This window comes from Sapajus apella, unplaced genomic scaffold (genome assembly GCF_009761245.1).
Source record: "Sapajus apella isolate SASKATOON/1434 unplaced genomic scaffold, GSC_monkey_1.0 scaffold13, whole genome shotgun sequence".
Taxonomy (NCBI): Eukaryota; Metazoa; Chordata; class Mammalia; order Primates; family Cebidae; genus Sapajus; species Sapajus apella.
In genome coordinates this window covers 3,181,340-3,205,333 of record NW_022436953.1, presented here as the reverse complement: position 1 = coordinate 3,205,333, position 23,994 = coordinate 3,181,340, and the positions used below count along the sequence as shown (strand labels likewise).

At 44.0% G+C, this 23,994-nt stretch overlaps 1 protein-coding gene and 1 non-coding gene across 7 annotated transcripts; one reads left to right on the top strand and one right to left on the bottom strand.

The window, feature by feature from the left end:
* Window positions 1-2,467: 2,467 nt before the first annotated feature.
* Window positions 2,468-13,105, top strand: SLC25A28 (solute carrier family 25 member 28). 6 transcript variants are annotated; one of them, XM_032281260.1, is made up of 4 exons: window positions 2,468-2,884; window positions 9,372-9,600; window positions 10,700-10,756; window positions 12,262-13,105. In XM_032281260.1, exons 1-4 carry the CDS (start codon window positions 2,594-2,596, stop codon window positions 12,777-12,779), a joined length of 1,095 nt encoding a protein of 364 aa, XP_032137151.1. In that variant the 5' UTR covers window positions 2,468-2,593; the 3' UTR covers window positions 12,780-13,105. The 6 variants fall into 6 exon arrangements, with proteins under 6 accessions (XP_032137151.1, XP_032137154.1, XP_032137152.1 ...); XM_032281263.1 differs by having other exon boundaries at window positions 2,486-3,201; XM_032281261.1 differs by having other exon boundaries at window positions 2,640-2,884; window positions 9,372-9,886.
* Window positions 13,106-23,680: 10,575 nt separating this feature from the next.
* On the bottom strand, window positions 23,681-23,779 carry LOC116554258. Its single transcript, XR_004270140.1, has one exon. It is a non-coding gene; the product is annotated as a small nucleolar RNA U13 (small nucleolar RNA).
* Between the last annotated feature and the right edge of the window lie 215 nt (window positions 23,780-23,994).

The window sequence follows — 23,994 nt, the reverse complement described above, 5'->3', positions numbered from 1 at the left end:
CAATGTAGCCACCCAGTCAGACTATATCATACCACCCTATTTCAAAGATCAGTATAGCATCCAGAGCTATTTGACATTTTTTGTGTTTTTCTCTGTCCCACCTCCCCACCCCATCATGAGAACACGGACTCTGTCTGTCCTGTATCCCCAGCTTCAAGTTGGTACTCAAACATTACTGAAAGTTAAAAGTATGGAATTATGGAAATATAGGGTTCCAATGAGGACAACTAGTTTAGAATGGCAAAGTTCTCCAGGGTATTAAAGATGACTAAGAAGCACTAAACTTTTAGGAATGTTCCACTTCAATGGCTAGAGAAGTGCAAGCGACTGAGAAATCTTAAAGGTAGAACAGAGTGGTTTCTGAAGCTAGGAAAAAGTTTCAGTGAGGGGGTGGGTCAATGGGGAGCCCAGTGGGGATGGGGCCAAGTGTTATCTCTGTTAAGAAAAATGAGAATAGGAAAAAAACCGTTGGATTTGGAAAGGTATTTATGACCAATGAATAAAGGAGTAAAAAATGTAAAGAGCTTAAGGAGAGAAAGGACCTAGAGGTGGACAGGTCATTACTGAAGCAATCAGGCAGTAAAGGGAATTAGTACTCTAGCAGGATTGAATGGGTTTTTGTGACACCTATTCATTTCTCAAGCTAAATATGCTAGAGGAGAGACCGAACATGCTGTGGAGGAGTTATTTTCAAAAAAAATTTTTGAGACAGTCTTGCTTTGTCACTCCTGGCACAAGCAATCCTCCCACAAGTAGCTAAGACTACAGGTGCACACCACTATACCCAGCTAAATTTTGTACTTTTTCGTATATATCATTATTTTGTAGAGATGGGTTTTTGCCATGTTGTCCAGGCTGGTCTCGAACTCCTGAGCTCAAGCAAAGTACTGAGATCGGCCTCCCAAAGTGCTGGGGTTACAGGCGTCAGCCACTGCACCGGGCAGAGGTTAAGCTAGGTTAATGGACCCCTAGGGTATTCACACAGCACCTTCAGGAACTCTGAAACACAGAAATGATATGCAAATTTTTGTGTGCACACGGGGAATGGGAGTTGGAAATGGAAGAGAATTTGTAGCTTTATTAAATGGTCGCGACCCAAAGGTTAATAACCACTGCTGAAAAGAATACACAAAGTTTTTAAAAAGGAAGCCCAGACAAGGGCTAAACTTTAGGGGAAAAAAAAAGGAAAACCTCTTTCCTATCTAAGCAAAAGCTATAAACAGATGGAGAAGTCCATCGTTGCATCATCTGGGTAAAACAGAGAAGACAGAGCTGGAAACCGCGGGCGGCTTGTGCCAACACGCTCAGGGGAGACGGAAGAAGGCGCCCGTGCTCCCTAGCGCAGGGCGTCCTAAAGCCAGGTAATCGCTGGCCTTGCTCACAGGAGGGTGGGAGAGGGCTTCATCACCAGGCGGGGGACCCATCAGCGCGCCGGTTCAGGGACAGGATGCTGATACTTCAGGCTTGGCCAGGCCGCACCTCCCTCCTGCCTTTGGGACGCGGCCTCCAGCCCCCGCCTCAACACCGGCCGTCATCTCTGAATCATCCCGCCCATTTCGACGTCTTCCCTCCCCGTCTCGTCTCCGGCTCTCGGCCTGGCGCAGAGCCCAGTGACAGCCGGGACGCGGGGGGACCTCATTCATTCAACACTTGCTGGGTTTACTGTGCGACTGTGGATGCGAGGCTCAGTGCGGGGCGCTGGAACCTGAGGAGCGCTGGGTCCGGCCCGAGGGCCCAACACTCCAAACCCGACCAGAGTCTAACGGGCCGTCGCGGTACCCCCCGGACGGTGAGGCAGTTCCCCGCCCGCATGTCGCAACGGCTTCCCGGACAGGCTGCGGGTCGTGCCAGGGGATGACCGGCCCAGGCCGGCTCCGCCTCATGCCCGCGACGAGATCCCGCGGGAACAAGGCTCTCTCGGGGCCAGGGCCGTCGGCTTTCCAACCATGCGTCTCAGAATTTGGGGCGCGCACTCAAGCGCGGGTCGTAACGGCAGTCGTCAGCGGTTTGACGTGGAAGGCCTGCCACCGCCCCGCCCCCAACGCGATCCAGCGCCAGGGAACGCAGCTCTGCAGTCTCCAGTGAGGGGCCCAAAGTCGGCCCCTAGAGTCCCTGGGCGCTACGTTCTTTCTGTAGCCAATCGGGGCCCGACGTGGTGCTGGCCAATGGCTGCGGTCAAAGTATCGAGAGTGGTTGAGCCTATCAAAGTTCAGCCTTAAGTTTCTCCCGCCCTTCTAAAAAGTCAGAGGCGGGTTAATCGCACATGTCGGCCAATCAGTGACCAATAAACAAGAAGCTTCCAAGATCAAAGGGGAAGGGGTGGGATCTAGGCGCTAGCAACGCCTCAGGGCGGAGGAATGACAGGCGACTTCGCTAATAGTACCGGCAGATTTTTCTTACGTAGGGAAAGGGGTGGGCCTAACTTAGCGCCTGCACCAATGGTTGGTTGAGGGGCGTGTCCGCGGGGCCAAGCGGGAGCCGGAGGCCCCGGGCTCTCTGGGCCGCGCCTGAGGCGGACACTACGGGGCTGGGGGGCGGCGGCAGCAGTGGTGGCAGCAGCGGCGAGGGTGGGCGCCGCAGCTGGCCCGGGTGGATGGAGTTGGAGGGGCGGGGTGCTGGTGGTGTGGCGGGGGGGCCGGCGGCAGGGCCCGGGCGGAGCCCCGGGGAGTCGGCGCTGCTGGACGGGTGGCTGCAGCGGGGCGTGGGCCGGGGGGCCGGCGGCGGGGAGGCCGGGGCCTGCAGGCCCCCGGTACGACAAGATCCGGACTCCGGCCCGGACTACGAGGCGCTGCCGGCTGGAGCCACTGTCACCACGCACATGGTGGCGGGCGCCGTGGCAGGGATCCTGGAGCACTGCGTGATGTACCCCATCGACTGCGTCAAGGTGAGACCTGCACTGGGCTTCGAACCCGACCTGGGGCTGACCCGACCCCTGGGTCTTGTCCGGAGCCAGGATCCCGGCTGAGAGCCGGAGCCGACATGGGTTCTTTTCTGGCTCCTGCCACTACCACACGATTCGAACCGACACTCCATTCAAGCAAGGTCCCAGCTGGGAGTTGATCCCAGTCAGGAACCAGGACCTATTCTAACCGTCAGTGAAATCTGAATCGGGACTCAGGATCGAAAATCTGTCAGCCAAAGCTGTGGACCCCACCTGGGACCTAACAGGAATAGGGTGGGATGGGGTGTCCCGAAGCTCAGGTAAGTGCTACTAACTTAAGGTGAAGCCAGCTGGCGTGAACCAGATCTGAATTGGATCTAATGACTTGAGATGTTTTCTGGGCTAGTGCTTTTACAAACTCCCTACTATATCTTCCCTTACTGACGGGGCAGGAACCCGAATCTGGGATCTCTCAGCTAGATAAAGGACTTACATGTTAAATCTTAACACATGAGTGATTGGAAATCATTGTGCAGTGAGAATGCAGAGTTCCAGACTGGAAGTAATATGGGAAAGATCGTATTCAGGAAAAGGTTTCAGTTTCTCTGTGAAGCAAGCATGATACCCCACCTATTTCCTGAACATGAAAATTGAGCTGGGATTAGGACTGTATGTGCAGGGAGCACATCAGCCTCCAAACAAGAGAGATGAAACTGATAGCGTATTTCTTTGGCCACCTGAAGTTGACAGAAAGGGAGAAATTGCCTAGCAAGAAGTGACAGTTTTAGAAAGTAGATGTAAGTATGAAGAAAATGGAATGAGATCAACAAGAGGACACCATCCATGTGAAAGTAAAACTAATGGCATTCACAACCAAGCAGGATGATTAATATGTACAGAAGTCATCAGGTCCTCCTGAAGAAAACTGGGTGAAGAAAGAAACAGATGATTGTTCTTTACAGTCTTATTCTTATACGTTAGTAAAAGTGCCAGCCACTAAAGGTGAGGACTGAATTGAGGGAGAAGTAAAGTGGAGGGGACTGTTGAAATAAATATGACAGAGACCAATGCCTCCTTTACATGTTAACGGTAATAGTCAAACAGTAACCTGGCAGCTTCTTGTTGTATGTTTTCTCTTCAAATCAGGAAAGTGTTGTGTATTCAAAAGGAGGAGAGAGTCAATTTGGGAAATGCAAAGTAGATCTCTTTTACTTCCTTCTAGTTTCAGTACCATTTCATGTTTTCATTAGTAATGTGGAAAGTGCTCATTAAGCTTTGTGAATGACATCAAATTGGCAGAAGTATTTTAGCACAAGGTAACTCCTAACAAGGGCCATATCCACTGAAAATAGGGTAAATGCACTTGACTAAAATGGACATTAGAATGTTAAATGCCCTTGTCACTTGGAAGAAATAGAAATGAACAGTAAAATCCATGAGAAGGAAGTAACAACACTGAAATGTAAAACGAGTAAGTACAAATAATAAGATGCAGACATTATATGTATAGACTCTAGGTTGAATGACTTGGGAGTTAATGCCACATATCCAAAAGTTAATAAAATCTAGCTGCAGAGTAACCTCCTTAGAGGTAGACTTGGACTTAGACTGTTAGTAGAGTGCAGGGTTTAGGATGCTGTTTTTCTGGATGAGTACTGAATAAAAAATAGATCAGAGGCCGGGCGCGGTGGCTCAAGCCTGTAATCCCAGCACTTTGGGAGGCCGAGGCGGGTGGATCATGAGGTCAAGAGATTGAGACCATCCTGGTCAACACGGTGAAACCCCGTCTCTACTAAAAATACAAAACATTAGCTGGGCATGGTGGCGTGTGCCTGTAATCCCAGCTACTCAGGAGGTTGAGGCAGGAGAATTGCCTGAACCCAGGAGGCGGAGGTTGCAGTGAGCCGAGATCGCGCCATTGCACTCTAGCCTGGGTAACAAGAGCGAAACTCCGACCCAAAAAAAAAAAAAAAAAAAAAAAAAAAAAAAATAGATCAGAGAAAGCAGTGAAAATTATTGTGGCTTGAAAAATACAGAGTAATAGTTTGTCTTAGAAATATTACTGCAACTTATCCATTTAACCACTGTTTCATTACATAATGGAAGGTTATCTTCTTATTCCATATAATTTACATAGTGCTATTGTTGCTATAAACATTTTATAAATTCCTGTTAAAAATGCTTCTAGAATATTTGGGTGCATATCCTTAATGGAGGCAAATCTTTGCCCTGTGACAAGATGGAATTGATTTTGCAGGAACAGAGACTATTCAGAATCAAATATGGTGAAAAAAGTGGGCGGTCAAAATGGGTAATACTGCTTGGTGTCAAAATAATGTGGGACTGGAAAGCAAGGAGACTGCTTTACTCCTGAGGCCGATAAACCCATTGAGGAAACACTCCTGAAAGAGAAGTTCCAGAAATGTTTTGCATAACCACAGCATTGCTGGAATAAGTCAATTGTAGCCTTCCAAGGTAACTATTTTGAAGAACAGTTCTTACTCATTTACATAAGCTTTAGAATTTTTGTTTTTAAAAATTAGTCATACAACATTGCAGTTATGCCAGGAAGCCCTACATTAAGGAAATAATGTTTTGAGAAAAAAATGCTGAGGAGTCGTCAACAATACAAAAGCTTATTTTAGAAGACTCGTATTCATTTGCACTTAATACTGGGATTTAAATGACTTAAAGGGAAGAACTAGGTGAGACCAGTATGATTTGTGTCAGTGAGTATGTTAAATGCTTTTGCAGGCATGAAAGTGAAGTTCAAATCCCTTCCTTCAGAAAGGGCTTCCCAGTTTGCTTGTCCCTGGCTAAGTAGATGATGGAGAGGAAAAGCAGCCCAGTCTTTAAGACTGGAGGCAGGTATCCATGTAGTTGGAGCCTAAAGGGCAACCACAATGTTTGGAAATGAAAGCTGACATTGCCTCTTGGCATGCAAGCCTGTCCATCCCCAGCAACTTACCAGGGTCAAGTTGACTTTAAATATCCTTGAGAGGGACCATGAGAAGTCAGCATAGCCTTGTTGGGCCATGGTTATTCAACCAGCTATTTTCATGGTCATAATGGAGAGGCTTGGGAACCCAGATAAATCCCAGTTTCCTTTTCGGGGCCTCAGAGGCACCAGACTTTATCTCTGGGGACTGATTTCTGCAACCCAAAACAGCTGGAACCCTTCTCAAAATCATCTACCTAAGTACCCACCTATCATCAAGCTGCTGTTGTTGGTTCTGAAGTGGTGAAGCAAATATCCACTTATATAATAAAAAGGGGAAGAGCAGAGGGAGATAAATCTCCAATTTCCAGATGTAAACGATATCTACACATATTCACCTGTGAAAGGTTAGGAAATGAGGACATTAGCTTATTTGATTTTCTTGCATCTAATAAGTATTCAGTGATCTTGTGTGCCAAGCACTATCTGAAGTGTCTTACATACATGTATTCATTTACTCTGTGAAGCAACTTCATGAAGTAGAAACCATTTTCATTATTTTACAGTTGAAAGGAGGCTTAGGGAACAGTTATATAACTTGCCCAAGGTCACAGAGTTTAAGTGGCACAGTTATGATTTGAACTCAGTGTAACAGACTCTCAAGATTTCCATACAGCTCCCCAAAAGCAGATTACAAGAACAGGGCAAGGCACAAAATTTCACGGTAAAGTTTATCCCTGAACATATGACCTTCAGATTAATAGTGGGACGCGTAAATTACTATAGCCACAGAGAAACTTTAAAAGAAAAACAAAAAACACAAAATTAACTCGATTTATTAGTGACTAAGGACAGTTAGTTGCCCATGTGTATTTGTGAAATGACTTATACTGGAGGCAATGCTACCATGATCTGTAAATTCTTAGATATGGACAAATATATCTTAGAATCATTTTGAATGCAATACAAATCTTTATAGCACCTTATAAATTACCAGTGGCTTTCACATGCCTTATCTCTTTTAATCCCCACAACAGCCCTATGAGCCAGCCATTCTTGGCCTCATGTTATAGATGACAATTTTGAAGTTTAGAGGGTTGAGTGACATACCCAAGATGACACAACTAGCAAAGCTAAGGCTCGGACTCAGGCTTTTTGACTCAAATGTGGCTTGTCTTTTACCAAACCACTTACCTCTCTACTGGGTTGTTTGGCTTTTTGCCAAAGCCAAGTAGAGGTTTTGCATATTAAGGTTTTTCAGAAATTCTTACTTAGATATTTCGTCTTTCTGTAAAAGGCAGATTTATTGGCCCACAAATTCATTTTTATATTTGGCATAGCTTATGCCCAGGTCCTCTCCATAAGGGTATGTTTTCATTGAGTTAGAATTGTTGAGTTAGATTTAGATATGTGTATAGAATGTTCAAAGTAGCTTATCCAGAATCCAGTTTTCTCTTGGGGATGAAGAGTTCCAGGCCTCCAAAGCCAAACCTTTCAGAATTGGTGGCCAAATACACCATTGACTGCAGCAGAACAATGTAATTTCTGAACATTCTCCTATACAAGATTAGTTTTGAATAAATGTATGGAAACACGTTAAGCCAAGAGGCTCAGTTTATCTTTGCTTATTAGTAGCTATAGCCAGCATTTGACCTGTGGTCTCTATGAATAACTCTTCTGATGGATTTTATATGCCTCGTGTGATAGGAAAGATCAGTAAACAAATCCTTTATTGGAAATACATGAGGTTTGGGGGTGGGGGTGGGGGGAAGGAGGAAAGATTGTGTCAAATTGTGATAAGTAATACTGTACACATCCAGTAACTAACGTTTTAAGCTTCCGGTTTTTTCTTGGTAGCAGGCAAGAGAAAATAACCAGAGGAATGTGGATTTCTTGCAGCTAACTGAGACCTGTTCATCTGGTTAGTTTCTTTTCTCCCATGCTCTTGAGAAAAGGTATTACTCTTGGATTCCAGCTGGCCAAGAGGAAGGTTCAAGCTTTTTTTTTTCTTTTTTTTTTTTCTTAAGACAGAGTTTCACTCTTGTTGCCCAGGCTGCACTGCAGTGGCGTGATCTTGGCTCACTGCAACCTCCACCTTGCAGGTTCAAGTGATTCTCCTGCCTCTCAAGTAGCTGGGGTTACAGGTGCACGCCACCATGCCTGGCTAATTTTTCTGTATTTTTAGTACAGACAGGGTTTCACCATATTGGTCAGGCTGGTCTCGAACTCCTGACCTCAGGTGATCTGCCCACCTCGGCCTCCCAAAGTGCTGGAATTACAAGCGTGAACCACTGTGCCTGGCCAAAGGTTCAAGCTTTTAAGTCCAAATGGAATCCAGTGATTAGATTGAAGCAGAAGTTTAAACTATACTTGGGCATCACTTGCCCTTATTGGCTCACCAGTGATTGTAACTGATACAGTCATGTGGTAAAAGATTCATTCATTAATTCAGCAAACAAATCATAAGTGCTTATTGTGTGTCTGGCACCAGACATTGATTTTATATTAACTATTAGTTTCCATGTTACTTTACCTTAAAATGGGTCAGTAGATGAGAAACTTTGCTGAGGATACACACTCTTCAGAAAAGGTCTAACTTAGGGAGGTGTTTCAAATAAGATTAATTTCCCAAATTTCAACAAAACTGTCCAGGAACATCATACAAAGTATCTACCCTACACTTTTATTCCAATCATTGAATCCTTTAGAGAGATTCCAAAGATTATGTTTCACTGAGACTGATTTTATTTGTTAATGCCAATTTTGGGATTCAATAAATATAGATTAGAAATCTGGAAGGGCACTACAGGATTGGAGACTAGATTGGTTTCTAGCTAGACACTCCCATCTTTGCAGTTTCAGGGTCTTTCCCAAGAAATAAAAGCAGCATTTTTAAGAATGCCAAGACTGGATGTAGACCCAGCTGCCATTGCCAGCTAGTCTGAAAAAATATCAAATTAGCCGCCCCTCAGGGCTGGGGGCAGTCTTTAGGTTTAAAGCATAAATTATGTCATAGACAGTCAATACTTGAATTTAGAATCCATTTGTAAAGAACTGTCAGCTTGAGTGTATTAAGGCGAAAAAGTAACTTCTGAAGCACAAGCTTGATATTTGTTGCTGAGGCTCTGAATCCTTTTGGAGTACCAAGACATTTAGCAAGTGGTGGCATTATTTTTTCAGGGAAAATAATGGTGTTCCATTCTTAGGGTCATAGATGACTAAAAAAAGAAAGTTCCAAGGCTGATAAGAAAGATCAGCTATAGGCCGGGCGTGGTGGCTCATGCCTGTAATCCAAGCACTTTGGAGGCCAAGGCGGGTGGATCACATGAGGTCAGGAGTTCAAGACCAGCCTGACCAACATGGCGAAACCCCGTCTTTAAAAAAAAAAAAAAAAAAAAAAATCAGCTATAGATTTGGACATAGCTGAATATCCCTCTCACAGATTGGCATAGCTCCATGTAAAAGGTCTGCCCAGTGCCCAAAGCCTGTGTGTTGAGGTGGGGCAAGAAGTTGGCTTTGCTGACATTGCGCTTCTCCTTGCTGTAATTTCAGACCCGGATGCAGAGTCTACAGCCTGACCCAGCTGCCCGCTATCGCAATGTGTTGGAGGCCCTCTGGCGGATTATAAGAACGGAGGGCCTATGGAGGCCCATGCGGGGGCTGAACGTCACAGCAACAGGCGCAGGGCCTGCCCACGCCCTTTATTTTGCCTGCTACGAAAAGTTAAAAAAGACATTGAGTGATGTAATCCACCCTGGGGGCAATAGCCATATTGCCAATGGTATTGAGCCTTCCTGTGCTGGTTCCCCCACTTTCCCAACTCTTTGGGCTTTGCTGCTGTCAGTGCTTTCCAGTCTCAGCATGGTTTGGAGCTGAAGTTTTGGGCTGGGATAGGCCAGATTATAAGGGAGGGACTTCCAAACCTAATGTTCTCAGACAACGGGCCGCTTCGACCCCACTTTTTCCTTTGGGGCACCTCAACAAAGGGTTACAGTATCATCTTCCCTTACCTACCAGCTTGACTTGTTCCTCTCATCTTCTCCCTGGCATCAACTTCCAATGCCCTGGTAATGTGGAGACACACTGAACTACCCCAGTGTATGTCTGAGAGGTGGGTGGTGTCCTCCTAGGGGCAGGATTGGAGGTAACCCAGCCAGCCACCCAAGGAAGATACTAATGAAGCCCCTGCTCTTCACCTCACCTTTTCAGGATTCCCACTCACCAGAGGCAGTTTGTGTTGAGAACATGACAAAGTGGGTGGGGGGTGGGGCTAAGGAACTACATGAAGAAATCAGAAGGTTGTGTGGAAGTAAGAGGAAGGATAGCAGCCTAGGGCTTCAGGACTGCCTGGAAACCAAGTTGAGTGTGGAGAGGGTGAGGGGTAGAGTAGTTTAGGACCTGAATGAAAGATCTTTCTAGACAAATGTTAGGATCTGCAAACGGGTCTGGCAGCAGGACAGTGGTGGGATTCTGTGGTGAGATTCCATGAGATCTGACTACCTGGCCCCATATTCTCCCTCCACTGGCGGCAGGTGATGTGCTGGAATCCTTATGCAGCAGTGTATCTGCTTCCTATCTGGGCTGTAAGCTGCATTTATTCCCAGAAAGATGTTTATTGATAAGATCTGAGCTGCTCTTTCTGGTCTTCTTATCATAGATGTGGAATACATTTATGACCTTACAAAGTTGGTGGGAACAGATATCGTCCTTTCTTAAACAGGAGTTTAGGAGCAGTGGGTCCCCCATCTCTTGGACTAGCTCTTAATGTTCCCTTTCTCCATTGTGATGTAGCATAGCCACTCCCCTTCATTGGAAGACCTCCATGAGTTGGTCACACTCTCTTGGCCTTACACGTGGCAGTTATTTTTTTTTGTTTGCAGGTGCAGCCGGGTGTGTGGCAACATTACTTCATGATGCAGCCATGAACCCTGCGGAAGGTAATGATTTCTCAGCCTATGCCTGTGTGGGCAGCTGCATCTATAGTTCCAGTTGGCAGAAGAAAGCACATCAGTTTTGGTGGGAAATCCTGTTACCCTGTTTTACCACTAGAGGGTGCTCCCTCCATGTTTTCAGTACTTAGGAGGCACCCCCCGCCCCCTTGGACAGGAAGCAGATTCACTGGGATTTCATTAATCCTTGGGGCTTCCCTCAAAAAAGGTATGGCTCCCTGTGGCCTGTTCTTGGGTTTTCCTGGTGGAAGTCTCCTTTGCAGTAGATTTGATCTGTCCTGAAAGTTTAGCAGATTGATTTTTCTTCAAAGAGGTAAAGATGGATACTTTTTTTTCCTGCCCCCTATGATTTGCTGGAATTGGCACTTAAATATATTGCCTTTCTTGGCCAGGTGCGGTGGCTCACGCCTGTAATCCCAGCACTTTGGGAGGCCGAGGCGGGTGGAGCAGGAGGTCAAGAGATCGAGACCATCCTGGCCAACATGGTGAAACCCCGTCTCTACTAAAAATACAAAAATTAGCCGGGCGTGGTGGCACGTGCCTGTGGTCCCACCTACTTGGGAGGTTGAGGCGGAAGAATCGCTTGCACCCAGGAGGCGGAGGTTGCAGTGAGCCAAGATTGCGCCACTGCACTCCAGCCTGGCGACAGAGCAAGACTCCGTCTCAAAAAAAAAAAAAAAAAAAAAAAATGCCTTTCTTATCGAAATTAAGCTAGTTGAGATAGGAAGGAAAGTTTAAATTGTAGAACTCAGCCCCTGCATTTCTGCTGGGATCTTAGCTTTTCAGTTGTAGGAAAATTCTCCAAAAACATTCTCCGTGTGAGGATGAACAAATATGAGGAGATAGCATTGTTGCCACATTCATTTTCTGTCTGGGCAAGGCCGTGGGGTGGAAGGGGCCAAAGCTAAGCTGAAGTTCCACAGAGTGCACACCGTGTTATGTACTTGAGGGAATGGGAGGTGTTTGCAAACTAAAGCCAACTCTTTTTGGCTAAGAATCTTTTCTTTGGTAGCACTTCTCTCTCCTGCCCTCTAGGAGGATCACCATCTCACATCAAGAGTTAGGTGCTTTTTGTTCCTGAGGATTGGGATTGTTAGGGGCCTGTGTTCATGATGATGTTCACTGTCATGGAGTCATTTCTTGTTGGGAGTTGTAAGAGGGTAAGATCAGAGATAGGTACTTAGTTTAAGAAGACTCTCTGGAGCTCCCAAACCATAGATATATCCTATATGTGAATTGGCTGGCTTTACTGAAGTCCTGATGAAAGTGGGTTTATTGTTTTTTGACTGGTTACCAACCCTCTGCCTACTCCCTCCCCTCAAAAAAGGGAAACTGACTTCTCAGGTTAGCCCGCAGCTCACTCATACTGTTTTCTCTCTATATTCCATTGGCTGATTTGCTGACTTGGGACTCTGAATCTGGACACTCTCCGACACTGTCCATCACTGGTTGGCTGCTGTCACCACTTCCTTCCACTTTGATGGCACTACCAGTCGTCAAGCAGAGGATGCAGATGTACAACTCACCATACCACCGGGTGACAGACTGTGTACGGGCAGTGTGGCAAAATGAAGGGGCCGGGGCCTTTTACCGCAGCTACACCACCCAGCTGACCATGAACGTTCCCTTCCAAGCCATTCACTTCATGACCTATGAATTCCTGCAGGAGCACTTTAACCCCCAGAGACGGTACAACCCAAGCTCCCACGTCCTCTCTGGAGCTTGCGCAGGAGCTGTAGCTGCCGCAGCCACAACCCCACTGGACGTTTGCAAAACACTGCTCAACACCCAGGAGTCCTTGGCTTTGAACTCACACATTACAGGACATATCACAGGCATGGCTAGTGCCTTCAGGACGGTATATCAAGTAGGTGGGGTGACCGCCTACTTCCGAGGGGTGCAGGCTAGAGTAATTTACCAGATCCCCTCCACAGCCATCGCGTGGTCTGTGTATGAGTTCTTCAAATACCTAATCACTAAACGGCAAGAAGAGTGGAGGGCCAGCAAGTGAAGTAGCACTGAACGAAGCCAGGGGTTCAGATGACACTGCTGCGTCCTGCTCACATTCTCTGTCTCCTGGCATGCTCCAGCCTCAAGTGGAGTTAGAAGGAAGGTAGAGGGGCTCTCCTCAGGATTTTGGTGTTTTGGCTAACACCAGTTCCTGCCAGCCTCCATTGCCACCACCTTTCCTTCCAGGCCCTAAGCACGTGCAGCAAAGCACACCACAGCACCTTTGATAACCTCTCTCCATCCTGGGCCTGACGACCTGCTCTAGACTGTTATAGAGGGATAAGCAGCTCATTCCCCTGGTTCCTAATAAAAAGCCTTTAAATGGTTTCACTGGGTTTGTCTTGCTAAAGGGGAAGTGAAATACTGTTAACTGTTCTTGACTTTCCTTGAAGCTTAAATCAATGGACCCAAAGGGAAGGTTTGTTATGTCTGTAGTTTTTATTTTCTGCTAATTTTCATGAGGATTTAAGACAGTAGTAGGCCCCAAGGAGTCTCCCTGATGTCTAGAACAACAAGCCTTTGACAGATTCCAACCAACCAGACGCTCCTGAACCCCACTATCTTCCCTAGGGCAGTAGCTCAGTGCAGAAGAGGCAGATCTCTGCTCTAATTCGCAGCTCTGCCTGCAGCAGTGTTTACATTGTGGCACTTTGTTATTCAGTGAGGCTGCCACTCCTGAAGGTTACATGGTAAATAATACGTTTCATTTAAGGCTTTCACAGAGTACTTAAGCATGTGTGATCTCATTTGAACCTCACAAAATCTCTAAAGTAGGCAGTGCAGGTGTCATTTCTATTTCACAACCAAGAAAGCTCAGAGGCTGTGGCTGGTCCAAAGCCTCAGTCCGTGCAGAACTGGGACCACAGCCCAAGTCTTTTTACCTCACAAATGAATCTAAGCGTGGCTTCCTATGGATAGGAAATGAGTGGAAAGGATGTTCTCCAACCTGCCATCTACTGAGGAAGCTCCCTGCGTGATGAGCACTTGGGCTCTGCTTGTAGACTTTCAGAGATGGGACTTTCCCTATGCTTGTAGGTCAATGTGTTCCTTTTTTTTTTTTTTTTTTTTTTTTTTATATATATGGTCAGTTATTAGCAAGTTCTTTAGTACATGGAAATGGACCCCTCTGAATCTTCCACCTATCCTTGTTCTGTCATCTGTCATTTCTTCATTAACTATTGAGTGTCTCTGTGGCAAGCACTGGTATTGGAAATACAATGATACATAAAACAATTACAGTCCTAAGGAGCTTATTGTCTGGAGAAGAAGATACATGGAAACAGGCAATTAAAAGATAAAATGACAGGAGAGAAGATAAAGATAAACCTAGAATACTCAGAAGACAGAAGGATATCCACTGTAGCCTTGGGTGACCAGGTAGACTTTTGGAGGAAGTGACATCTGAGGTGATACCTGGAAGGCAAATGAGCTAACTTGGCAAAAGGGGGAGGGGTTATGTTCTAGGCAAAGACCTGGAGGTAAGATAATTAAAAAGTATTTGGGATTTGGTGTGCAAGTGGTTTGGTAGGACTGAAACAATCTGGGCAAGGCATGCAGCTGGAGAGCCAAGCAGAGGCTGAGTCTTAAATGTAATGCTATGGAGTTTAGATTTATCCTGAAGGTCCACGCAAAAGTATTATGGAGTTTTAAGCAGAGGTGTTCTGTGATCTAAACAGAACACTTAGCCTCTCTGGAGAAAGGATTAGAGGAGCAAGACTGGACGGGCAGGGTAACTGGTTAGGAGGCTGCTGTGGTAATCCAGGCAAGAGCATGGTGGTCTGGAGCAGGCCGGTGGCATGGAGCTGGGAGCCATGTTCGGGCTATAATCCAGGCAAGTACATGGTGGTCTGGAGCAGCCCGGTGGCATGGAGCCGGCAGCCATGTTCGGATTGTAGAAGCAATAGGATTCTGTCACAGAATAGATCTTGTCCTCCTCCACCTGACAGCCCTTCAATATCTATGGAGAATCATGTCTGAATGCACTTGAAAAAAAACTGTCAAGAAACCAGCAGGGTCTCCTGTTCTAAGCTTTATTTAAGTAGGCTATGCTGCCCTTTTGATTTAGCATGGAGAGGAGAGATTTTAATAGTGCTAAGCGGTGGTTGCTGAGTAAAAAGAGTGTGATGATATCACTGCAGAGGTCATTTCAGAGGGTTTGCTAGTAAAAATGTAATTTGAGTAGCTGCCTCCCAATACAGACTGAGTGAAAGAGCAAAGGGATGGCTATCAGGACCTAGTCCCTGCAGCCACCTTTACAGAGCTGTCTGGCACACAGTAGGACAGTAACGCTCATTTTTCAAGAATAGAATGTGGGATAATTTCTTAAAGATTGGTAGCTGCTAGAGACCACCTCAGCTCTAATGCTGTTCACAAATAATGGGAAAAGAATACAAAAGTGCAGGGCATGGTGCTTCACGCCTGTAATCCCAGTACTTTGAGAGGCAGGCGGATCACCTGAGGTCAGGAGTTTGAGACCAGTCTGACTAACATGGACAAACCTTGTTTCTACTAAAAATATAAAATTAGCTGGGCATAGAGGTGGGCGCCTGTAATCCCAGCTACTTGGGAGGCTGAGGCAGGAGAATCACTTGAACCCGGGAGGTAGAGGTTGCAGTGAGCCAAGATCGTGCCATTGCATTTCAGCCAGGGCAACAAAAGCAAAACTCCGTCTCAAAAAAAAAAAAAAATACAAAAGTGATCTTCCAGCCTCTGATTGTACCCCAGCTACTGGAGGACATTTGTAATTTGGACAGACCATTAGATTCTGCAAGTCTCTTGGCCCGGTAGCTAGAGGTCAAAGAGGAGACAGAGGCAGAATAATGTGAGAGGTTGATCATTAGCAATGCCATTGACTGGATACCTGGGTCATCTCCATGGGGCTCAGCAGGCCCAGGAGAACTGTGGGTGTTTGGGGGCATCCCCAAGTCCAGAGCCTCTGTGGAAAGCCAGGTAGTTCATGTGACACCTGAAGGATCCAATACCAAGCCATCATCAAGTGGCAATTCCTGCACAGTGCTATATGTCAGGGAAAATGAGAAAATAAGTCACAATTTGGCCACAGGAAAATTTTCTTCATAGGCGAGCCAAGACCAACATGAGTGAAACAAACTTGTAATAACACCAGACAGTATATAGACATGTACTGGATTATACAGAATCAACAATGAGATTTAGAGACAGGAAAGACAAGCGTAGGTCAGAGTAAACAGAGAAGAAGGTGGCTTTGATGAATTAAAAAATACTTTCGTAAAGCCAATAAAAGTTGAATCATGCTAATTTTGTAAAATTTAGAAAGCATAGATAAAAAGAAAATACTTCAAATCCCATTACCCAGAGAACTTGACCTTCTAACAGACAGAGCTTTGCAGCAATGACACGGACAGCCTTACACAGCAGCGAGCTCTCAAATACAGGAGCTGGAGCTGGTCAGGCCTGCCAGGGATGCTGTACAGTGAAGTTGAGCTCCTGGAGGGATGCAGAGCAAGATGACCTCTAAGAAGCCTCCTAGCTCTAGATGTTCTCAGGGCCAGCCTCAGCCCCACTATCCTCTAACCTGCATCCTGGTCTCCAGGCCAGATCTCTTCAGTGCCTGTCAGGAGGTGGTGTCAGACTGTCTCACACCTCGGAACTTTCTCTCCATACCAACCTATCTACTCTCCTTTTGGTCATTCAGATTCTACCTACCCAGAGTAATGTTTCTGATAATAAATTATTATTATTATTTTTTGAGACGGAGTTTCGCTCTTGTTACCCAGGCTGGAGTGCAATGGCGCGATCTCGGCTCACCGCAACCTCCGCCTCCTGGGTTCAGGCAATTCTCCTGCCTCAGCCTCCTAAGTAGCTGGGATTACAGGCATGCGCCACCATGCCCAGCTAATTTTTTGTAGTTTTAGTAGAGACGGGGTTTCGCCTTGTTGACCAGGATGGTCTTGATCTCTTGACCTCGTGATCCACCCGCCTCGGCCTCCCAAAGTGCTGGGATTACAGGCGTGAGCCACCGCGCCCGGCCCGATAATAAATTATTATAAAGGTGCCACAGGGGGCCAGGCATGGTGGCTTAAGCCTGTAATCCCAGCACTTCGAGAGGCCGAGGCAGGCAGATCACTTGAGCCCAGGAGTTTGAGACCAGCATGGCCAACATAGTGAAACCCCATCTCTACTAAAAATATAAAAATTAGTGGAGGGTGGTGGCATGCACCTGTAGTGCCAGCTACTCAGGAGGCTGAGGCACAAGAATCACTTGAACCTGAGAGGCAGGGGTTACAGTGAGCCAAGATGCTGCCACTACGCTCCAGCCTGGGTGACAGATCAAGACTCTGCCTCAAAAAAAAAAAAAAAAAAAAAAAAAAAAAGAAAAGTGCCACAGGGGACTTATTGAATAAGCTATTGATATTATCAAACATTCATACAATGAAATGTTGCATGGCCATTTACACTGCAGTGATAAAAGAAAATTTAATGTGGAAAGATAGACATTATATGTCAAAGAAATTGATTACAGTAAAATCTCATTTTTGAAAATTACCAAAAAATGATACATAGAAAAAATAATGATGTATACATCAAAATACTGGATGTGCAGTATTTTGTTACTTCCTGCAACCTTAGACTCATAGTGAGTGGAACACAAGTTCTGTTGGAGTCACACACAGTATTCCATGCATTGTCACCACTGCCACCACCACCTCTGCCACCGACATTCATACACTAAGTAGAAAGGAAAATGTTTACACTTCAAGGCACTTAAATCATTCTGTAATTTCCACCTATGATAGTACCTCCTGCTTGCTGGGGCAGCACAAAATCAGACTAATCCTTCTCTCTGACAGCCCTTCAAAAATATTAAGACAGCTGTCATGTCACCCTGGGAGGGGTCAGAGCAAGGAGATCCTGAAAACTAGGCAGAGAAGTTTAGACTTGACTTGGCAGCTAATGAGGAGCTCTTGTGGTTCTTGAGCAGGGAGGGAGATGACTAAAGTAATACCTAAGGATGATTCAATCGGTAGCCCAGTTACAGAAGACCCTGGAGCAGGGAGAGCCGGAGATGGAGACGGGGACTCCAGCAGAGGGGCTATTGTCATCATCTAAACAAAGATGAATCTGAGAAAAATTGTTGCAAGAAGATGAAAAGCACCTGATGATGGTTTAGACATTAATGTGGGAACTTAACCTGTAGGTTGTCTTGTACTCATTTGATTGTGTTTTCTCTCCCTAGTTAGATTAGAACCCAGAATCATGTCTTTCAGGAGTCACCCTCTGTCTGCTCTGTAGTACTGATAACAGATGCATGATAACTACTTGTTTCCTATGGTCAGACACCAAGACTTGTCTGGAACATGATGGTACTGGGGTTAGAAATGAGCTATTTCATTTCACAGACATAGATTGAGCAGATGGGGGCACTGGAGTAGATGCTAGTCCTATGTGATGGTCAGTTTTATGTCTCAGCATGGCAAAGCTGCAGTCCTCAGTTATTCAAACACTAATTTAGGTGTTGCTGTCACCCAGGTGATGATGCAACTCAAGCAGAAATTACAGTGCCTAAACAAAGGCAGTGATGGTAAGGAGAGGAAGAGAAAGTGGAGGGATATTTAGGAAGTTGATCAACTGCACTTGGCCATCAGATTGTACTTGGGGTTACAGAGAAGGAGGACTCTTGGGTGGCTTGCAAATTCTAAGAAAACAAGTTTTTTGGATAGGAATAAGAAATATAGTTGTGAACATGTATTTGAGGCCTGAGCAGAGTTTCCGGATCTGTAATATGGATGTAGAAATCTACTGCACAGGGTTACAGCTTAGCCATAGAGGGGATGGAGAAGGTGAGTATTTAGAATAAGAACTCTTTTTTTAACCTCTTTAAAAAACATCCATAAAATGCACAGCTGGATGAAATTTGACGTATATTTGCTCCTACGTAACTACCATGCTGACACACACTTCCAAAACCCAAGAAGACTCCTTTGTGTCCCCTCAGTTAATATCATCCCTCAAAGGTAACCAATATTCTGATTTCTGTCATAATAAATTAGTCTTGCTTGTTCCTGAACTTTGTAAAAATTAATTCATACAGTATATATTCTTTTGTTTTATGAGTCAGACATAATATTGTGTCTGACTCAACATTATCTCTGCAAGATTCATCTATGTTTGTGCATATAGCCATTTGTTCTTTTCCATTGTGGTGTAGTTTGAAAATTTATGCATTTTATGTATCAATTCTCTCACTGACTAACACACAAACCAAACATATTTGGGTTGTATATTAGTCACAGTTCTCCAGAGAAACAGAACCAATTATATATGTTATATATATAATTATATATAACCAATTATATGTGTATGAAAGAGAGGAGGGATTTTTTTTTTTTTTTAAAGAAATTGACTCACATAGTTGTGGGGGCTGGCAAGTCCAAAAGTCCTTCTCTGTGGAGCAGCAGGCTGGAAACATAGAAACCTCAGGCAGGGTTTCTATGTTACAATCTTAAGGCAGAATTCCTTCTTCTCTGGGAAACCTCAGTTTTTGCTTTTAAGGCCTTCAACAGATTGGATAAGGCCCACCTACATTATGGATAATTCTCTTTAACTAAAGTTAGTTGATCACATCTACAAAATATTTCACAACAACATCCAGACTAATATTTGACCAAACAACTAAGCACCATTGCCTAGCCGAGTCAACATAAAATTAACCATCATAGGTTGCTTCCAGTGTTTCACTATTTCCAGTTTTTACTACTATAAACATTCTTGTACCTGTCCTTTCGTGAAAAGAAGCACTGTTTTTCATTGGTTAAATATGAAAGCAAACTTGCTGGGTGATAGGGATATATGTGTATAGCCTTAGAAGACACTACCAAAGTTCCAAAGAGGTCATATCAATGTGTATTCCCTCCAGCAATGTATAAGAGTTCCAGTTTTGCTGGGCTTAGTAGGATTATGCTGGTAATCCCAGCACTTTGTAAGGCTGACGTGGGCGGATCACCTGAAGTCAGGAGTTTGAGACCAGCCTGGCCAACATAGTGAAACCTCATCTCCACTAAAATACAAAAATTAGCCAGGCACAGTGGCACATACCTATAGTCCCAGCTACTTAGGAGGCTGAGGCATGAGAATCACTTGAACCTGGAAGGCGGAGGTTGTAGTGAGCTGAGGTCGCACCACTGCACTCCAGCGTGCATGACAGAGTGAGAATCTGTTTCCAAAAAAAAAAAAAAAAGTTCCATCTTAGAGCAAATATTCTTTTTGTAAACTTTTAAAATTTTATATAATTGTCCACTTTTAAAGAAAAGTTGCAAAAACAGTATATTCTTTACCCAGATTCACTAATTGCTAACATTCTGCCCCATTTGATTTATTGTTCTGCTTTGTTTTTGTTTTTTTGAGATAGAGGCTTGCACTGTCACTGGGGTTGGAGTGCAGTGGCACCATCTCAGCTCACTGCACCTCTGTCTCCTGGGTTCAAGCAATTCTCCTGCCTCAGCCTCCCAGGTAGCTGGGATAACAGGCACTTGCTACCATACCCAGCTAATTTTTTTGTATTTTTAGTAGACACGGGGTTTCACTATGTTGACCAGGCTGGTCTGGAACTCCTGACCTCATAATGTGCCCACGTCAGCCTCCCAAAGTGCTGGGAATACAGGTGTGAGCCACTGTGCCTGGCTGATCTATCATTTTTCTACCTATCCATATAGATATGCATACGCATGTTGTTTCTTAAACTATTTATGCCCCATTTATCCATAAATATGTCAGTGTGTATTCCCTAAGAATTTTCTCTTACATAATCCCAACACATTTATCAAAATCAGGGAATTTGTAACACTGATACAAAATTCTTATCTGATCTATAGTTTATATTTAAATTTCACCATTTGCTCCAATAATGTCCTTCATTGGTGCTGTTTTTTTCTGATCCAGCATCCAATTCTAGATCACACATTGCATTTACTGTTCATATCTCTTTAATCTTCTTTCATCTAGATCAGGTTCTCAGTCTTCCCTTATCTTTCATGAAGTTGACTTTTTTTTTTTTTTTTTTTTTTTTTTTTTGAGATTACAGGCCAGTTGTTATGTAGAATGCCCTTCAGTTTGGTTTGTTTTATGCTGCCTCATAATTAGATTCAGCGTATATAGTTTTGGCAGGTGTACCATAGAAATGATACGGAGTCCTTTTCAAGGCATGTGAGGTCAGTGCATCTCTTTATTGGTATTGTTAACTGTGATTAAATGGCTACGGTTGTGTTCACCAGATTAACTCACCATGGAGTTACTAATTTTCCCTTTATGATCAATAAGTTATTTGCTTGGAGGTGCTCTGAATCTATGTATATGTCCTCTTCTTTTTTCTTTTTTTTTTTTCACTGTATAGAAAAGTCTTCTGCCAGACATATCCTCTTCTTTATCAAACTTCTACCACTAGTTTTAGCATCCACTAATAATTCTTGTCTAGATAATGTTGTACAATGATGATATTCTGACTCCATCATTTCTTCTATATTTATTAGTTGATATTCTACTATAAGACACAGCTATCCCTTCTCCCTTATTTATTTATTTATATTAGTATGAACTCATAGATTATTTTATTCTATGACTATTTTATAGTGATATTACAATTATAATATTATGGTATAATACCACTGTAATGGTAATAAAGAATTACCATTATTTATTCTGATTTTCATATAGTCCCAGATTTGGCCAATGGGGGCCCCTTCTGATTCCTGTGTTCTTTTCTCATATCTCCATTTTTTAAAAGACACTTCTTTGCTCTCTGGCACAACACAATATTCTAAGCTTATCTTGTACTTTCCCTCTCTCAGCCTGAGAATTAGCCATTTCTCCAAGGAGCCCTAGTTTATTTTTCAGTACAAAATGGTATTTAGAAACCAAGATCTGAGTGCCAGGTGTGCTCAATGCTACTGTACTGTCTACTTTCTAAGCCCTTTAGCAGACAGAGTTAAGAAATATAGATATTTTATCTTAATTTATTTCTACATCTGTACACACACAAACACACACAATTCATGAATTCATATAGATACCTCTGGTTCCAACTCAACACCACAAAATTCATTTTAGTCCTCCCTTTCTCCATATTTATAACTCTCCTCCCCAACAGCAACAACTAGCTTCCAACCAAAAGAGAGCCCGCATAGCCAAGTCAATTCTAAGCAAAAAGAACAAAGCGGGGGGCATCACACTACCAGACTTCAAACTATACTACAAGGCTACAGCAATCAAAACAGCATGGTACTGGTACCAAAACAGAGATATAGACCAATGGAACAGAACAGAGGTCTCGGAGGCAACACAACATATCTACAACCACCTGATCTTTGACAAACCAGACAAAAACAAGCAATGGGGAAAGGATTCCCTGTTCAATAAATGGTGTTGGGAAAGCTGGCTAGCCATGTGCAGAAAGCAGAAACTGGACCCCTTCCTGACACCTTACACTAAAATTAACTCCAGATGGATTAAAGACTTAAACATAAGACCTAACACCATAAAAACCCTAGAAGAAAATCTAGGCAAAACCATTCAGGACATAGGTGTAGGCAAGGACTTCATGACCAAAACATCAAAAGCATTGACAACAAAAGCCAAAATAGACAAATGGGACCTAATCAAACTCCACAGCTTCTGCACAGCAAAAGAAACAATCATTAGAGTGAATCGGCAAACAACAGATTGGGAAAAAATTTTTGCAGTTTACCCATCTGACAAAGGGCTGATATCCAAAATTTACAAAGAACTAAAACAGATTTACAAGAAAAAAAACTAATAAGCCCATTCAAAAATGGGCAAAGGATATGAACAGACACTTTACAAAAGAAGACATACGTGAGGCCAACAAACATATGAAAAATGCTCATCATCACTGGTCATCAGAGAAATGCAAATCAAAACTACATTGAGATACCATCTCACGCCAGTTAGAACGGCGATCATTAAAAAATCTGGAGACAACAGATGCTGGAGAGGATGTGGAGACATAGGAACACTTTTACACTGTTGGTGGGAGTGTAAATTAGTTGAACCATTGCGGAAGACAGTGTGGCGATTCCTCAAGGACATAGAAATAGAAATTCCATTTGACCCAGCAATCCCATTACTGGGTATATATCCAAAGGATTACAAATCGTTCTCTATAAGGACACGTGCACACGAATGTTCATTGCAGCACTGTTTACAATAGCAAAGACCTGGAACCAACCCAAATGCCCATCGAGGATAGACTGGATAGGGAAAATGTGGCACATATACACCATGGAATATTATGCAGCCATCAAAAATGATGAGTTTGTGTCCTTTGTAGGGACATGGATGAACCTGGAAACCATCATTCTCAGCAAACTGACAGAAGAGCAGAAGATCAAACACCACATGTTCTCACTCATAGGCGGGTGTTGAACAATGAGAACACATGGACACAGGGAGGGGAGCACTACACACTGGGGTCTGTTGGGGGGAAATAGGGGAGGGACGGTGGGGGGTGGGAAGCTGGGGAGAGATAGCAAGGGGAGAAATGCCAGATGTAGGTGATGGGGAGGAAGGCAGCAAATCACACTGCCACGTGTGTTCCTATGCAACAATTTTGCATGTTCTTCACATGTACCCCAAAACCTAAAATGCAATAAAACAAATAAATGGGAAAAAAAAAAAAAGAACTAGCTTCCAATACGCTCAGTACATGTACTGTACTCATTTGCTCAACTCTACAGCACACAAAAGGTATTTCAGAATTGCTAACCCATAACACAACAGAAAAAACTCCTTGTAACTAGAATTAAATATTTCTTGAACTTGTCTGTTTGGTTTTATCCTTCCTTTGGTGTAGTAATATTATTTATTTTAAATAGAGTTAGGTTTAGTTGTTTCTTTCTTTTTTTTTTTTTATGTTAGACAGGTAATGTGCTGATGTCTTAAGGTTTACCAGAGGCACATCTCACATGTGTGTGAAAACCCAATCATCACGTTCATAAGCCATAAAAGGATGCATTTGTTTCGATTTGTATTTCAAGTTTCTTCCCCCTTCTCATCCTTACTGACTTTTTCTTTTTTAATGGAGCTTGTGGGTTTCGTGGATGGGCTTCATCGGGTCTATAAACCCCCTGGAGTTTTATGCAAAGTATTGAATATGTCTGAATTTGGGGCAAGGAGAGAATCCATAACTTTCATAAGATTCTTAAAGTGGTCTTTAACCTCAAAAT

What these genes read in the sequence shown, in the direction of transcription:
- SLC25A28 (XM_032281260.1), top strand. Translation starts at nt 2,594, where the DNA reads ATGGAGTTGGAGGGGCGGGGTGCTGGTGGTGTGGCGGGGGGGCCGGCG. An exon ending in ACCCCATCGACTGCGTCAAG is followed by an intron (nt 2,885 to 9,371) that starts GTGAGACCTGCA and finishes CTGTAATTTCAG; the next exon opens with ACCCGGATGCAGAGTCTACA. An exon ending in CAATAGCCATATTGCCAATG is followed by an intron (nt 9,601 to 10,699) that starts GTATTGAGCCTT and finishes TTTTGTTTGCAG; the next exon opens with GTGCAGCCGGGTGTGTGGCA.